This window comes from Papio anubis, chromosome 10 (genome assembly GCF_008728515.1).
Source record: "Papio anubis isolate 15944 chromosome 10, Panubis1.0, whole genome shotgun sequence".
Classification (NCBI taxonomy): Eukaryota; Metazoa; Chordata; class Mammalia; order Primates; family Cercopithecidae; genus Papio; species Papio anubis.
In genome coordinates, this window is record NC_044985.1 from 115,140,534 (window position 1) to 115,157,479 (window position 16,946).

Genomic DNA, 16,946 nt, shown 5'->3' on the forward strand with positions numbered 1-16,946 from the left:
GCTTGTGCCTGGAAGTTCACCTCCACGTGGCCTGAGGACAGGTGAGGGAGGGGGCTCTGTCTGAGGAGCTCCTCGCACCCAGGCCCAGGACACGATCAGAAGCAAATGTCAAAGATCCTGTCCTGCCACAGATGAGAAGTGATTATTTCGCAAATGCTATGACATTTTTAAAATGAGAAGAGATTGTACATATGTCTACATGTATGCCTTTCCCCTCATGTTTGTCCCTGAGGATGGACAGCAGCTCCCAATGACACATTCATGCATCCAGCTAAAGAAACAACACATGCTCACGCCTGTAATCCCAGCACTTTGGGAGGCCGAGGCAGGCGGATCCCCTGAGGTCCAGGAGTTTGAGACTAGCCTGACCAACATGGGAAACCCTGTCTCTACTAAGCTCTAAAAATTAGCCAGGCATGGTGGTGCATGCCTGTAATCCCAGCTACTTTGGAGGCTAAAGGGCAGGAGAATCCGCTTGAACCCAGGAGGGAGGTTGCAGTGAGCCAAGATTGTGCCACTGCACTGTAGCCTGGGTGACAGAGCAAGACTGTGTCTCAAAGAAAAAAGAAAAACGACACATGAAGCCTCAGGAGGCCGAGGAGCTTGAGACGTGTTGCCCAATGTGTGCCCACGGCACAGGAGCTATGTGTGCAGCTGGTTCCTGTCTGCCTTTATCTGGTGTACTCTGTTCTGGCCCATTTCCCCACCTCTGCCCCTTTCTGGGTTTTCTCATCACCCAGATGAAATGTCCGCAGCAGTAACTGAGAGCCGGTTACGAACCCTCTGGGCAGAGTCGCCTAGGGGCCCTGAATGCTTTTGTTTGGCCTTAATGCAAACAGAAGGGACACAGGATCCTCTGCTGGGTGATGCTCAGCAGCCGGATTATGACTCAGCAGCATTCCAAACACAGGGAAAGATTCAGCATCTCCCGAGGCATGTTGTGGCTCTTCCCTCTCAACACAATGTTCCTGTTGATAAGCTGAGATCCCATAAGGGCCAGGCTGCTCTAATAAACAATCAGCTACCTTGCAGAGCACCTCCCAACTTTCCCGTATATCACCCTTTACGTTTTTGCCAGGACCCAGTCCCGTGCGTTTCTGCGGCACATGACTTCCCGTATGTCATAGGTGACTGCCGTCCTGGACTTCCTTTCCACATGGTTTCTCTGCTCTGCCCTAATCTGGCCTCATCTCGGGCCAGACCAGCACCATTTCCTGGCCCTGGCTCCTGGCTGCCTCCAGGCTGCTGAGCTCACCATGCTGGGGGGATGGCGGGCCCTGAGGCCACCAGGGGCTCAGCTGACGCTTACCAACAGCCGTCCACCCCACCTCCCACTGCATCCTTCCCAGAGCGGCTAGAGCGTCCAGTGCAGGGGCCTAGCCTCCTAGGTCCACACAGGCACCGCCTGCAGCAGCCCCCAAGGTGGTCAGACTGCCTCACGGGGTGGGCTCTGCCAGGCCAAGGGGCAGCTCCCTGATGCTCTGCTGAGGGCCACTTTCTTTTTTTTTTGAAACAAAGTCTCGCCCTGTTGGCCAGGAGTGCAATGGTGTGATCTCAGCTCACTGCAACCTCCACCACCTGGGTTCAAATGATTCTCCTGCCTCAGCCTCCCGAGTAGCTGGGATTACAGGCATGCGCCACCGCCCGCAGCTAATTTTTGTATTTTTAGTAGAGACGGGGTTTCACTATGTTGGCCAGGCTCGTCTCGAACTCCTGACCTCAGGTGATCCACCCGCCTCGGCTTCCCAAAGTGCTGGAATTATAGGCGTGAGCCACCGCGCCTGGCCACGAGGGCTATTTTCTCCAGTTCCAGTGGGAGGGGCCAGCCAGCGGGAGCCCCAGTCTGAGGAGGCTCATTGCCACCACTCACAGCCATGTCCTAGGGAGAGGGGGGCAGGCTTAAGGTATATTAGTTAGGACTCTCCAGGGAAGCAGAGAAGCTGATTTTAGGGAATTGACTCGTGATTGGAGAGGCTTGGCAAGTGCAAAATCTGATGGGGTAGGCCAGCAGGCTGGAGAGTCAGGGGAGAGTTGCAGTTCAGGTCCAAAGGCCACCAGCTGGCAGAACCCCTTCTTGCTCAGGGAATGCCAGTCTTTTTCTGTTATGGCCTTCAGCTGACTGGATGGGGCACTCATGTTATGGAGGGTGATCTGCCTCACTCAGAGCCCACTGATTTAAACGTTCATCTTGTCCAAAACAGAACTTCACAGAAACATCTAGAATAATATTTGACTGAATATCTGGGCACCATGGCCCAGCCAAATTGGGCCACCATGCCTGGCCCATAAAAATAACCATTATGGGCCAGGCATGGTGGCTCATGCCTGTAATCCTGGCACTGTGGGAGGCCAAGGTGGAAGGATCTCTTGAGGCCAGGAGTGTGAGGCCAGCCTGGGCAACATTAGCGAAACCCTACCTCTAAAAAAATAATAAAATTTTAAAAATTGGGCCAGCCGCGGTGGCTCGTGCCTGTAATCCCAGCACTTTTGGGAGGCCGAGGTGGGTGGATCACGAGGTCAGGAGATCAAGACCATCCTGGCCAGCGTGGTGAAAACCCTGGCCAGGGTTTTCTACTAAAAATACAAAAATTAGCCGGGTGTGGTGGCAGGTGCCTGTAGTCCCAGCTACTCGGGAGGCTGAGGCAGGAGAATCGCTTGAACCAGGGAGGTGGAGGTTGCAGTGAGCCAAGATCACGCCACTGCACTCCAGCCTGGGTAACAGAACGAGACTACGTCTTAAAACAAAACAAAGCAAAACAAATTTTAAAAAATTATTTGTAATGACCATCACATAAGGACTTTGATACCCCGTGCCAAATTGCTCTCCAAAAAGACGGTGTCCTCTTCCGGTTATCCTTGGGGTGGGAGGTCACGTAGTCCTGGGCCCTGCTGCCCAGGCTTTCTCTCCCTGGGCTTCTTGTTGACTCACCTCAGCTGACCCTGACCCTGCAACTTGACCTTGCTGCCCATTGGCTTTAAGGCGCCATATGGAAGCCAGTTATCCCTCCTGGACTTGCACAGCCAGCTCCTCCAACCCTGGGGGGCCCTGGCTGCCTTTGAGGGCTGCCTCCCAGGCTAGCTGGTGCTGGCTGCCCTGCCCCCCAAGACCATGTGATGGTGCAGGGGCTAACCAAGCACTAACCCCTGCCCTTACCACTGCCAGGAATAGTACCGCTATTCATGTGAGTCATTTTTACTAGGTTTTCTGTTGTTCCTTCTTAAAATATGGCAGGGCTACACTTAAAAATGCTAAAGATGGTAAATATTGTGGATATTTTACTACAATTTAAAATAAGTGAACTGGCCGGGCGTGGTCGCTCATACCTGTAATCCCAGCACTTTGGGAAGCAGAGGTGGGTGGATCACCTGAGGTCAGGAGTTTGAGACCAGCCTGGCCAACACTGTGAAACCCTGTCTCTTCTAAAAATACAAAAATTAGCCGGGCGTGCTAGTGCATGCCTGTAATCCCAGCTACTCGGGAGGCTGAGTCACGAGAACTTGAACCCAGGAGGCGGAGGTTACAGTGAGCCGAGATCGCACCATTGCACTCCAGCCTGGGCAACAAAAGCAAAACTCCATTTCAAAAAAAAAAGATAAATTAAAATAAGTTAACTATTATAATAATGACACAAAATGTCAAAATATGAATAGTAAAACATAAAAATTTGAATCAAATAATATTAAAACACCACATTTGATGGTTACACACATTATACCTGCATCAAAATATCACACTGTACCCCATAAATATGTACAATTATGTATCAGTTTAAAAAAGAAAGAAGCCACCTCACTAGACCATGTACAAAGCTCCTTTGTATGTGTAAACACATCAGCAAAGCTTTCATGTAATGATTTGACAACCCAGTTCCCTGGTCAGATAGCCCCGTGTATCTGTGAACTCATCCCATCAGGAGATGCATCCTGATCTCTGATCCCCAGCCCCTAGCAGAATTCTCAGCACCATGAGCTCTATCAATGAACGAAAGAAAAGCAGAGCATCCATTCATTAAATCCGAGTATATGCATCAGAAGAAATAATACCCAACTCTTGTAAATGCTAACGACAGTCTGCGTGGACGTGTGGAGAGGGTGGGGTGAGACTCATAAAAGCAGAGTGGTAACAGGAGCCTATTACTGTACCTACAAGTAAGCAACAATGTCACATAGGCAAAAGGTAGAATGTGGAAAATATTTAGGGGAGTAGTGTTATGAGTGATACAAAAATTTTAATTTTTGAGACAGGTCACACTTTGTTGCCCAGGTTGGAGGGCCGTGGTGTGAACAAGGCTCACTGCAGCCTTGACCTCCCAGGCACAAGTGATCTTCCTGCCTCAGCCTCCCAAGTAGCTGGTACTACAGGCACGTGCCACCATGCCCAGCTAATTTTTGTATTTTTTTTTTTGTAGAGATGGGATTTGGCATGTTGCCCAGTCTAATCTCGAACCCCTGAGCTCAAGCGATCTACCTGTCTCGGCCTCCCAAAGTGCCGGGATTACAGGCATGAGCCACCACACCCAGCTATGTTACAATTAAAAAATAATAATAATAGGGCTAAATCCCTACTATACTTTTGAACCTAGTTTGAAGACTTCTTACCTAAAAAGTATGAGCAGTTTGTATACCACTGTTTTCCAATTTGGATTTGGAGACTTTTCAGATGTAAGTATTATTTTTTAAATTATTTTATATATGTGTGTGTGTGTATGTGTGTGTGTGTGTGTGTATATATATATATATATTTTTTTTTTTTTTTTTTTTTTTTTTTTGAGGCAGAGTCTCACTCAATCGCCCAGACTGTAGTGCAGTGGCACAATCTTGGCTCACTGCAACCTCCACCTCCCAGGTTCAAGTGATTCTCCTGCCTCAGCCTCCTGAGTAGCTGGGATTACAGGTGCGCACCACCATGCTTGGCTAATTTTTTGTATTTTTAGTAGAGACGGGTTTCACCATGCTGGCCAGGCTGGTCTCGATCTCCTGACCTCATGATCTGCCCGCCTTGGCCTCCCAAAGTGCTGGGCTTACAGGTGTGAGCCACTGCGCCTGACCTATTTTTCTCATTATTAAAGTGGTATATTGTCAATGTAAAAAAAGGCATATAGAAACAAATCAAACCAAAGAATCCCACAGTCTCCTCCCAAGTCCTACTCCCCAGAACCATACCTCCATCTAAGGGGTCCTAACAACTGGGCCCAGGATATGACCTCACTGAATTTTCACAGCTGTTCCTTAGACATTTTACAGGCAGGGGAACTGAGGCTCCCAAGGTATCAGGGAACATCCGTGCAGTCACCTTATGGAGAGCAGTGGGGCCGGACCCAAAGCTCCGTGGCGCAGGGATTCTTTCCCATTGGTGCCTGCATTTCCCCACCCTATGCCCATTGTCTCCTTCTGCCTGTGGTTTCTTTTTTATGTATTTGTTTGTTTGTTTATTTATTTATTTATTTATTTTGAGACGGAGTTTCGCTCTGTCACCCAGGCTGGAGTGCAGTGGTGTGATCTTGGCTCACTGCAACCTCTGCCTCCCAGGTTCAAGCAATTCTCCTGTCTCAGCCTCCTGACTAGCTGGGACTACAGGCGTCTGCCACCACGCCTGGGTGACTTTTGTATTTTTAGTAGAGATGGGGGGTCTCACCATATTGGTCAGGCTGGTCTCCAACTCCTGACCTCAGGTGATCCACCTGCCTCAGCCTCCCAAAGTGTTAGATTACAGGCGTGAGCCACTGTGCTCGGCCAGTTTCTTTTTTTCTTTTCTTTTCTTTTTTTTTTTTTTTTTTGAGACAGAATTTCGCTCTTGTCGCCCAGACTGGAGTGCAATGGTGCAGTCTTGGCTCACCGCAACCTCCTCCCAGGTTCAAGGGGTTCTCCTGCCTCCTGAGGAGCTGGAATTACAGGCACCCACCACCCCGCCCAGCTAATTTTTGTATTTTTAGTAGTGATGGGGTTTCACCATGTTGGCCACGCTGGTCTCGAACTCCTGACCTCAGGTGATTCATCCACCTTGGCCTCCCAGAGTGCTGGGATTACAGGCGGGAGCCACCACATCCGGCCCCTCCTGTAGTTTCTAACACTGTGGTAGCTGGGACTCCAGGTTGCACGTTTTGTTCTAGGGAATGTGCATCAGCCTTCACCTGCAAGCCCCCGGCCCCCGGCACTCCAGAGATGCTGGACTGGAACCTACCCAAGGCAAAGGCGTCAGTTCTGGCCCCTCCGTTCTCTTCGTGTGGCCCCCAGCAGGCCAGCCGCCCCGGCTCCACAGCGTCCTCCACAAGGGGCCTGCCGAGTAAGTCAGCCTGGGCCCCGCTGGCATGGGAGGATGGCTACCCGCCCACCCGGAGGGAGGGGCATTTTGCTGCTGTATTTGGCCCCACGCTCCTGTGTGTGCCAGGCCAGGCCAGAAGGGGAGAAGGCTGCTTCCCTTCCAAACACAAACAGGCCCCAGCGGGCGGCTTCCTTTCCTCCAGGGACAGGTTCTGCATGAATCTTCCTTCCTATTAAATTCCCTTTGGCCTCAGTGACTCAAACTCAAGCTGAGGAGGGAGACCTCCAGGCAGGTCACTGAGAGAGAAGCCCCTTCCCCCCACCCTCTGTGGAGCTTATAGATTTGGCCCTGAGCTGGCCCTACTGCCCTAGGGTTAGCCCTGAAACTCAGACCTGCCCTGGTGGAAGGTGGTCCAGCCCCTGGTCCAGCCGCTGTGTCCCTGCCTGGCCCAGCCTCTCAGGCCACCCCCAGGTCAAACAGAAGCGGGTGTCTGCTCGCAGGCTGCATGGAGGGGCTGTCAGAGGGCCTGCAAATGGGATGGGCCCAAGGGCCCCCACTCTCTCCCTGGGGCCTCCCTCTCACCCTCTCACCTGAGGCTCACTGTAAGGACAACTTTGTCTTTCTCTGTCGCCTTCCAGCCTCTGCCAGTTGATAGCCCCTCCACCTCCACGCCCCAGCTGAGCTGAACCTTTCCAGAGGGCTTTACCAAAACTCAGGGGAAACAAAAGGACAGAACAAAAGAAGGTCAGGCAGGATGAAAGGGGTCCCGCTCAGGATATGCGCATTTCTGTGGCCGCCCCCAGCCCGCCCCACCCCACTACCTTCCTGGCCGGGCCCTGGGCGCTCTGGTCAGCTGGGGACATGCTGGGTTGGAAGTGGGGGTAATGGCCATGGCTGGGGAGCCAGGTTGGGACCCCTCCCGCCTCCCACTGGGAAACACACCCCAAACCCCAGCCGAGCCAGCCGTAGCCCAGGTCAGGTGCAGAGGAAATGCGGCAAATCCAGGAGTGGCTCAGCCAGGAGGAAGGTGCCACTGGGGCAGGGATCCCCAGTTCATAGCGACAGTGACACCAGCAACTGGCGGCTGGCCTGGCCCCACATCTAGCAGCATAGCATGGTCGCTGTGTGGACGGCTCAGCTAGCCATGGGCGTTGTGTGTCCTGTGGGCTCAACTAACCTGTGAGCTGTTGCCAGCAAAGCTGGCTGAGCAACCTGCACCAAAGGGCCTGCTTCCTGTGAGGAAAAACTGGCCTGCCAGTCGAGCCCCGGCCACAGAACAGGCGACCTGGGGGAGGGAATGTTCCCTCACTTCTAAGCCGGCTGAAAGAGGGACTGAGTGGGACAGAGGGGATTCTGTGCGGAGACCGCACAACGCTGGCGTCTTGCTCTGGCTTTTCTCTCCAGGCAGCCAGTCTCACAGGAAGTAAGGATGTCCCCGGGTGTCCCCATCACGTTGCCAGAGGACCAGCCAGCTTCCCGCTTCCAGCTGGCAGCAGCTGCCAGTGACGGATGTAAAGGGACAGTTGTCCACAAGACTCTGGGAGCTGAGGGGAGGCCGGCTCTCCAGGCGGCACCAGACAAAGACCATCGCAGCCCCACCGGCCGGGTCACTTTCTCCCAGGGCAGAGCCACCAAGGAGGGCCAGGGAGAGCCTGGAACTGCGTCCTGGTGAGGGGGATTTCCTGCTCACCCTTCACACACACAGGAGGGGGTGGCTTTTGCCCGCGGGAGATCTTCTGGCCCCAGAAACAGCAGGTGCTGGATTTGCAGCCCTGGCCCTCCAGGCCCCAACGGGGCGACAGTGTGGGGCCAGCCTGGAGCAGGGCCTTTCCAAGGCTGCTGAATCCAGCTCTCCTCACTCAGACCGACTACCGGGACCCAGAAGAAACTTAGGTGAAGCTCATTTTATTCTCAAGCCTGTGTCTCAGCAGCAAAGTTGGTGTTTTCTTCCTCTGTTAAAATCTGAGAAAGAAGGCCGGGCACAGTGGCTCACGCCTATAATTCCATCACTTTGGAAGGCCGAGGCGGGCAGCTCACGAGGTCAGCAGATCGAGACCATCCTGGCTAACATGGTGAAACCCCGTCTCTACTAAAAAAATACAAAAAAATGAGCAGGGCGTTGTGGCAGGCGCCTGTAGTCCCAGCTACTCGGAAGGCTGAGGCAGGAGAATGGCATGAACCCGGGAGGCGGAGCTTGCAGTGAGCCTAGATCATCTCCCTGCACTCCAGCCTGGGCGACAGAGCAAGACTCCGTCCCAAAAAAAAAAAAAAAAATCTGAGAAAGAATATGGCGTGCTCCACCCTCTTCAAAGCTCTGTGCCTCTGCACACGTTTTTTGAAGGCCTTAAAAAGGTCGCTGGTGTGACCAGGGAGCACCTTCTGCCTCCCTCCCTGCACCGGGACCATAGACACAAACAGCTCTACCCACAAAGTGGCCCGTCCTGCGGGGCAGACCTGTGCACCCCTCACCAGGGCTGTCGTCAGAGTCCAGACTTAGGGCAGAGGAAGGATGTTTGCCTTCAGGACCAGCAAGTCACAGATGTCCTGGATGTTACCCAAGCTCTAAAATCAAATAAAACCCATCAGTATTTAATGCTGTGTGTGTGTGTGTGTGTGTGTGTGTGTGTGTGTGTGTGTGTGAAGGGAAACGGAAAGCAGATAAAAGTCATGTGCCCTCCCCCAGGCACCTGATCTGCCCACCAGACCCTTCAATGGGGACATCTCTGTGGTCCCAGTGGTCGTAAATAAAGGCTAAGCGCTGGATTTTTCCACAGCCCCCTGACGCCTCAGGAGCGCAGGGAGAGGAGGCAAACAGGAGGCCAGGTTACCCAAGGGATGACCAGAAGCTCATCCAGGGCCAGGACCCCGGTTAATCTTGTGAGTTCTTGGCAGTGGCTCCAGGCTGGGCACATTAGATACTGTCGTGTGACTGGCCTGGTAGCCACCTCTTGATTCTCCGGAAATGTGTGAGGCCACTCTGTGCTCCGGGAAGAAGGTTGCCGTCCTGACCTGTCAGCCTCCAGGCCCTCTCTGAACTCCTTACTTGACCTGGAGGCTTCGGGAGCAAACCCACAGCTCGCCCCTGGTGTCAGTGGTGCAGACAGAGGAAAAGTACAGAGTTCCCAAATGCTACTCCTCCGTGGTGAGACTTTGAAAAGGTGTAGAGTGGTTGCAGACGAACAGCAAAGGAGTAAAATGGAAAAATCTCTCTCGCTCCCCACAAGAAGTCCACTCCCCTCCGGATTCCTCAGATGCCACTGGCTGGCACAGCCTTTCCCGCCCTTGGTGTGGGAGCAGCAGAAATCCAGGGAATGGGAGAATCATCGGGGTCAGGTCAGTGTCTACCTCGTATGAAGTCAACAACTACTTTTCCCTCGAGCCTACCAAAGAGCTAAAGTCTGATCTGTAGTTGTCTGATGGTTTGAGGAGAAAAGATAGTCTTTTAGAGAAGTGGGGAGTATCCAACTTAGGGTCAAAATACACTGAGATTAGGCTGGGCGCAGTGGCTCACACCTGTAATCCCAGCACTTTGGGAGGCCAAGGCAGGCGGATCACTTGAGGCCTCCAGGAGTTCAAGACCAGCCTGGCCAACATGGCGAAACCCAGTCTCTACTAAAATACAAAAAATTAGCTGGATGTGATAGTGTGCACCTGTAATCCCAGCTACTCAAGGAGGCTGAGGCACAAGAATCGCTTGAACCTGGGAGACGGAGGTTGCAGTGAGCCGAGATCATGCCCCTGCACTCCAGCCTGGGCGACAGACAGAGACTCCGTCAAAAAAAAAAAAAAAAAAAAACAGTTGAGATTACCAGGTGAGATACGGGTGGTTCTTCCGGGAAAGTGCTGAAAATATCACCCAGGCCTCAGCACCACACCCTGGGAGAGTCCACTCCTGGGCGCACGCCTCTGCATTCCAACGCTGACAGCTAGAAATATACTTTGTAAAATACCAACAACTTATTCACAAATATTCCAACTATCTACTGGCTCCAATGAGCTTGCTGAGGATGGGTATGACCAAAGTCTAAGGGGAAAAAATCGGAAACACAAATAAACCTGCTTAAAGGTCAGGTCTCCAGATGGAGATCCGAGCAGATGGCTCCTAAGGTTTGCCCCTGAAAACTACCAAGGGAAGCCACAGAGAAGGATATTTGGACCTTCTAGAAAATGGTAAGGCCCCAGGTGGATTATGCTTCCTCTGCCCTGGAGGCTGAGCCACCCCTCTGGTTACCTCGTATCTTCTGGTTTCTTCTGAGTGGGACTTGATCTCATTTCTGCATTAACAGCAAAGTGGAACTGTCTGGCAAGAGCTTAAATTAGGACCTGTGGTGGGGACTTTAATAGGCAGGTGGAGGTTTGAGATCCAGTTCGCTGCCAGAAATTAGTCAACAGGTGAGGAAAGATTTGACCCAAATCAAAAGAGCTAAAAAATAATAATAATAAGATAAAAATAAAAATAAAAAACCCAGATGAACAAATAAGGTTCATGCAAAAAAAAAAAAAAAAAAGCCATGATAAAATATCAAACTTTTTAATAAAAACAAGTCTGGCCCTGTACTTGGATGACCCCACCTGTCTTGTCTAACCCTAATCCCAGCCCCAGTTTTAATAAAACTGTATTTACAAAATGGGCAGCTGGGACGTGGACCAGAGTTACCAATTTGATTTTTTTAAATATTGCATTAAAGTATTACATCATTTGTCTTCATACTGAGTTTTGGAGTATCCCTTTAAATTTTGTATGCAAGGTGAATACCTCACCCCCTCTTCCTAATCCTGGCCTAGAATCTGGGGGATCCCTCTGACCCTCCCACAGTGCCTGATAGCACAGCCTGTGGCTGGTGGTGTGCCTGTTTGCCTATCTTTATCTCTCCAGATACTATTTGGGGTGTGCTGTTCTAAGAAGTGATTAGGTTAGCTTTTGCATATAACAAACTACCTCTGAAACTTAGTGGCTTAAACCAACAAATATATTAGCTTTATAATGATGTGGATCAGTGATGGGGGCTGGGCACAGACAGGCAATTCTTCTGCTGGGCTTGGCTGAACTCAACTGTATCTTGTGGTCAGAGGGCAGTCAGGAGCTTCACTCATGTCTGGTAGTGGGCTGTTGGCTGAGCCCTTAGTTCTCCTCCAGCTTAGGCTCGTTCACATGGTGGCCTCGGGGCTCTCATGGCAGTAAGAGAAATCAAGCCCAAGTCTCATATCCACGTTCGCTATTCTCCCATTGTCCAAAGCAGATCACATGGCCAAGGCACAAGTCTGTGTGAGAGAACGTGGATACAGGGACCCCGAATGAACCAGGGGCAATACTGCTGCAATCTACCACATAGATACTGTTCAGAACTTTGCAGAACTGAATCTTTTAGGGCTGTTTTTCCATTGTGGTATACCCTGTCCATTTAGATTCCATTGAACAAATATATTCTCTGGGGCTGCAGTGTGTCAGGATGTGGAGACACAGTCCCATTGGCTTTCAAGTTGCCATCCATCTTGTAGGGAGAATTTCTGGCCTTTTCAGATGGCCACAGTCCAGGCCGGAGCACCAGCCCCCAGGTTGAAGCATCAGGCAGGTTTCTAGGAAATAGTTGCAAAATTAACAAAAAGTCAGGCCTACAGAGCCCCATCCAGAGTCATCTCCTTAAGTTGTCTACTGAAGCCTGGGGGTCAATGGGATCTCAGAAGGGGGACTAGAGAAATAGGAAACAGGATAGAACCGGGGGGTGAGAAAGAAGAGGGCGGGTGCAGGAGTTTCAGGGAAGGAGGAGGAGGAGGACTAGGGATGCAGGGAGGAGGACTAGGGATGCAGGGAGGAGGACTGGGGTGCAGGGGGAGGACCAGTGATGCAAGCTCTGGAACCCAGGGAGGAAAGCAGGGGATGGAGGGCGGTTGCCATAGTCAGGCTGTAGAGGAGATGGGGAAGAAGATAACAGGCTGAGGCCAGCTTGAGAGCAGTTTCCTTAGAGCACTGGCCAGAGGTCAGCCTGCACCCGTGCCTGTCAAGGCAGTGAGCTGGTTGCCAAAGGCATTGAGGTCAGAGGGGAGACCCGGAGAAGGCAGGAAGGTGGATGGCAGGAGCTCTAAGAAGGGAGGCTGGAGCAACGGCCTCAAAGCTGTGATCCTGAGGGATGCTGGGAAGCAAGGAGTCCACCAGGCCGTCCTCTGGCCCCTGGGCAGGAGGCAGTGGTGTGTGGCCAGTTTGGGACAGCTCACGGAGCTGATTACTAAGTTTGGGGGGAATTCTTTTTTTTGTTGTTGCTGTTTTTGTTTTGTTTTGTTTTTGAAATGGAGACTCGCTCTGTTGCCCAGGCTGGAGTGCAATGGCACGGTCTCAGCTCACTGCAACCTCTGCCTCCCAGGTTCAAGTGATTCTCCTGCCTCAGCCTCCCAAGTAGCTGGGATTATAGGCACGTGCCACCATGCCTGGCTAATTTTTGTATTTTTAGTAGAGACAAGGTTTCACCATGTTGGTCAGGCTGGTTTCCAACTCCTGACTTCATGATCCGCCCACCTCAGCCTCCCAAAGTGCTGGGATTACAGGCATGAGCCACCATGCCCGGCCCAGTTTGGGGGAATTCTATGAGCTGCTTTTAAACATAGCCATTACCAAACTTAAGTTATATAAACTTATAGTAAAATAAATTCTATTAAAAACAAAAGGAATAAATAATCAAAACATCTTTTCCTAAGGATTTTCCTGCATCCACTGTCCTCTGTCCTGGAGGTTATTCACATCTATTGCATCTGTATGGTGGAAATATGACAGAATTAACGAAGGCTGCTAGACATCCCTTCCCAATTCTGTATTCAGTGACATCATTTTGGTAGCTTGAAACTGGCCATAGTGGAGGTATTTAAATCACAGAAATTGGCAAGCACCACAAACCAGAGCTTTAGCCCCCACCTCCAAGAGCTGGTTGTTAAATGTTTACCAGCACACCACTGGCAGAAGCAGTGCAAGACGGTGCAGCCTCAGAGGCAGGATGCTGGCTGGAACAGGAACTAAGTCAGGGAGAGCTAGAGGAAGCAAGGCAGTGTGCGTCCCTGAAATGGCAAAGCCAAGGGTGTGTCATGCGTGATGGAGAGGCAGCGGCTGTCTCTGCCCACGTCTCTTTCTACAGGTCCTCAGGTCTCACACTGGCCCGAAGTACTTGTGTCAGCTCCCCTTCCAGCATCTGGCCCAGAGCCTCTCCCCGTTTCTGTGATCAGTGGGGGCTTCTTCCAGTTGTCCTAGGTGTCGCTTGGACACCTTCCTGCTTGGCACAGCGTTGCTGCTAACACTGTCACCATCCCTCTGGGCCTCTGGAAACGTGCCCGCCCCAAGTGTGCACAGGTGTGGAGCTGCTCTTTGTCACCAGTCTTCAGTGATGAGTAACGAGATCCTGGGAGCGAAGAGTTCACTGGATACGTGAGAAGTGTGGCCTGGGTCTTAAACAGCCTGGAGTGAGGCGCACTGACCAGGCTGAAGGGGAGGGGAGTACAGGGTGCCGCCCCCCGACCGGCAAGTTTCCAAGTAATGCCAAGCCAGGCCTCAACTCAGGCAGCGCTGTCTTCAAGGGAGAAGCCAGGCAGAGGGTCCCAGTGGCTTATAGGCCCTGAGGGGCAGGGCCAGGGACCCTGGGTTTACCAAGGAAAGGTGGGGTAGAGGTTGGATAAAGTACCTCAGCCAAAATCAAGAAGAGTGGGGCTGAAGGGCTGGGGCCTGGAGTCGGGAGGCCATTACCATTGCCATTCCCAGCCAAAGGCCAGTCTTTTTTTTTTTTTTTTTTTTTGAGACAGTCTTGCTACGTTGCCCAGGCTGTCGTTAATTGATCCTCCTTCGAGGCCTCCCAAAGTGCTGGAATTAAAGACACGTGCCAGCATGCCCAGCCAAAGGCCAGTCTTTCAGGCCCCGTGATTAGAATGTATGCACAGCTTGCAGGGCGCGGTGGCTCACGCCTGTACTCCCAGCACTTTGGGAGGCCGAGGTGGGCAGATCACGAGGTTAGAAGTTCGAGACCAGCCTGGCCAACATGGTGAAACCCTGTCTCTATCAAAAACACAAAAATTAGCCGGGCATGGTGGCACGCGCCTGTAATCCCAGCTCCTCAGGAGGCTTGAGGCAGGAGAATTGCTTGAACCCAGAAGGTGGAAGTTGCAATGAGCCAAGATTGTGCCACTGCACCCCAGCCTAGGTGACAGGGAGAAAAAAGAATGTGTGCACAGCATCCGGGGAGGCCCTTGGCCCCAGGATCTGAGGATAGGCCAATGGCTCAGCCTGGCCTAGGGCATCCCACCTGGGCCCTGTTGGTATCACTGCCCTGGGGCTGTGTGGCAAACCAACAAGGAGGTGGCTGCTGTGCACTGAGCACCCTGGACAAGGCCCAGGGAGGCTGCAGCAGAGACGGGGAGTGGGGGAGGGAGGCTGGGGGAGAGGGAAATCAGCATCCCTGGGAGACCCCAGCGGCAGCCAAGACTCCGAAAAGGGCATGAAATAGTGATCAGGTGGAAAAATGCGAAAACCAAGCCAAAGAGGAGAGAAGGTTCAGATTTTGTGAAACCCCCCTCCCCCGGGGACCCTGGAAATGGTGACAGGGAGGAGACCTGGCTCTCTGACTCACTGCTATTGCTGTGCCACATGAGTGCACATGAGTGGGCAAGGCTGCTGGGGTACCAGGAGACCCCAGGACCAACGCCCCATCCTAGGAAAGGAGGCAGAGTCCGGCAGGGCGAGGCCACTCTGGGGTGAGGCCAAGGCCCAGGCAGCTGGAAGTTCGTTGTTCTCATGGCTGAGAGGAAGAATGGAGGGAGTGGCCACTGTCAATACAAGGATCTCAAGGGCAATTAATTCCTGAGTCAGGCCAACTAGAGCTAACAAGGGGGGCCACGATCAACGATGCCGCTTCCAGAGGATGGGTGGAGAGTGGCATCGCACAACACCTGGAACTCGGGCTTCAGGGCGTCCTGGTGCTCTGCTGAGCCCATCCATGAGGGTTGTCTGGTGTCGCTATGGTGCTGCCGGGCCAGGGTGAGGGTTGGGCGTGGCCTCCCTCCAGGTGGAGGCTTCCCCCCCCCCCCCCCGCCCGCACTCTTGCCATGTGGTCCACATGGGAACTGCCTGACTGCCCTGGTCGGGAGCAGATGGGGCCCCCCACTTTCCGTTTCAAAGACAAAGCTGAGATGAGAGCTGCTGGTGGCTGGGCCTCCATCTCTGGAGGAAGCCATGGTACAGGAGGAGAGAAAGAGCCGCTATTCAGGAAGAGGCAGAGGGGCCGATCGCCCGGTGGAATCTGGTTGTTTCCAGCAACACCCGGCCTCGCTCAGCTTATCTGAGCCAATAAATCCCTGCCTTTAAAATAAAAAAGATACTTCAGGTTGGGTGTTGCTAGGAATCCAAAGGTTTATAACCAAAACACTGACCCTGGTCACTCAGACTTGGGATTGCTGCTAGAGTTTTATGTGCCTCATTGCTCCCACCTTCATTCAAAACCCACCTTCAAGCCCAGTGTAACTCCGGTCCTTAAATTTTTAACTGTGAAACCACCTCCAATGCTCCACAGGCCCTTTACCCTTCCATCAGGTGGTGCTGATGGATGCCCAGGGCTTGGGTCCTGCCAGGGAAATCAGCATTTGGCTGGGCCCCTTCGGGTTGCTTAGGAGCAAACACCTCTTTCTTTAAGTTCAAAACCACTCCAGGTTCCATTCCATCCTCCACTCTCTACTCCATTCACCACTCTCTTCTCCACTCTATCCTCCATCTCTCCTCCACTCTCGTCCACTCCATTCTCTACTCTGTCCCCCACTCCCTCCTCCACTCCATCCTCCACTCTATCCTCCACTCTCGTCCACTCCCTCCTCCACTCCCTCCTCCACTCCCTCCTCCACTCCATCCTCCACTCCCTCCTCCACTCCATCCTCCACTCCCTCCTCCACTCCCTCCTCCATCATCCACTCCATCCTCCTCCATCCTCCATCCCTCCACCCTCCTCCATTCTCCTCCACCCTCCCTCCACTCCATCCATCCATCCCTCCACTCCATCCCTCCTCCTCCCTCCTCCCTCCCTCCTCCCTCCATTCTCCCTCCTCCTCCCTACTCCTCCTCCCTCCTCCAGTCCTCCTCCACTCGTTCACCATCATCATCCTCTCTTTCCTCCACTCCATCCTCCACTCCCTCCTTCACTGTCTCTCCTCCACTCTTCTCCACTCCATCTTCCACTCTCTGCTCCACTCAGGAAAACAAGCTTCCACCTTCACTTTTATTTCAAAATCATGAGGGTTCTCTTGGTTTCGTGTATAAATGCAAGATGATGAAGGGACAAAAGAGGGGATGATGTGGCCTGTGATTAAGGAATTCAGTACAGGGATTAATGGTGGGACAGATGGTGACAGTGGCAGTGCCCGGCTTGAGGTCCAGACTCCACTCTAGGCTCTTTTGATGGGTGAGACCCGGGCCAGAGCCTTGGCCATGAGGCCCAAGGTTCATGCTGAGGATTTTAAGGTCTCCATCGGGCACAGGCAGCAGTGGGCCCAGCAAACTGGACTGAAAAGTTCAAGGTCATAATTGTAGTTAAATAAAACTCAGAAACTCAATCTGGCCCAGGGAGGAAATACACCAGTTTTTTCCCACACAGTGGTTTGGCTAACGAGAAGTTTACAGCTGGACTCTGAGGCTCCATGACCAGTGGCTGTGGGTGGGGACAGGCAG

At 52.5% G+C, this 16,946-nt stretch overlaps 1 protein-coding gene across 1 annotated transcript in view; it reads left to right on the forward strand.

Moving 5' to 3' along the window:
• ARMC9 (armadillo repeat containing 9) overlaps positions 1-8,855 on the forward strand; it is a 178,995-nt gene extending 170,140 nt beyond the window's left edge. The window contains exons 24-25 of the mRNA XM_031651602.1: positions 6,111-6,283; positions 7,667-8,855. Coding sequence (XP_031507462.1) covers positions 6,111-6,283; positions 7,667-7,689 — 196 coding nt within the window. The 3' untranslated portion in view covers positions 7,690-8,855. The remainder of the gene's footprint in view (positions 1-6,110; positions 6,284-7,666) is intronic.
• The last annotated feature ends 8,091 nt before the right edge of the window (positions 8,856-16,946 follow it).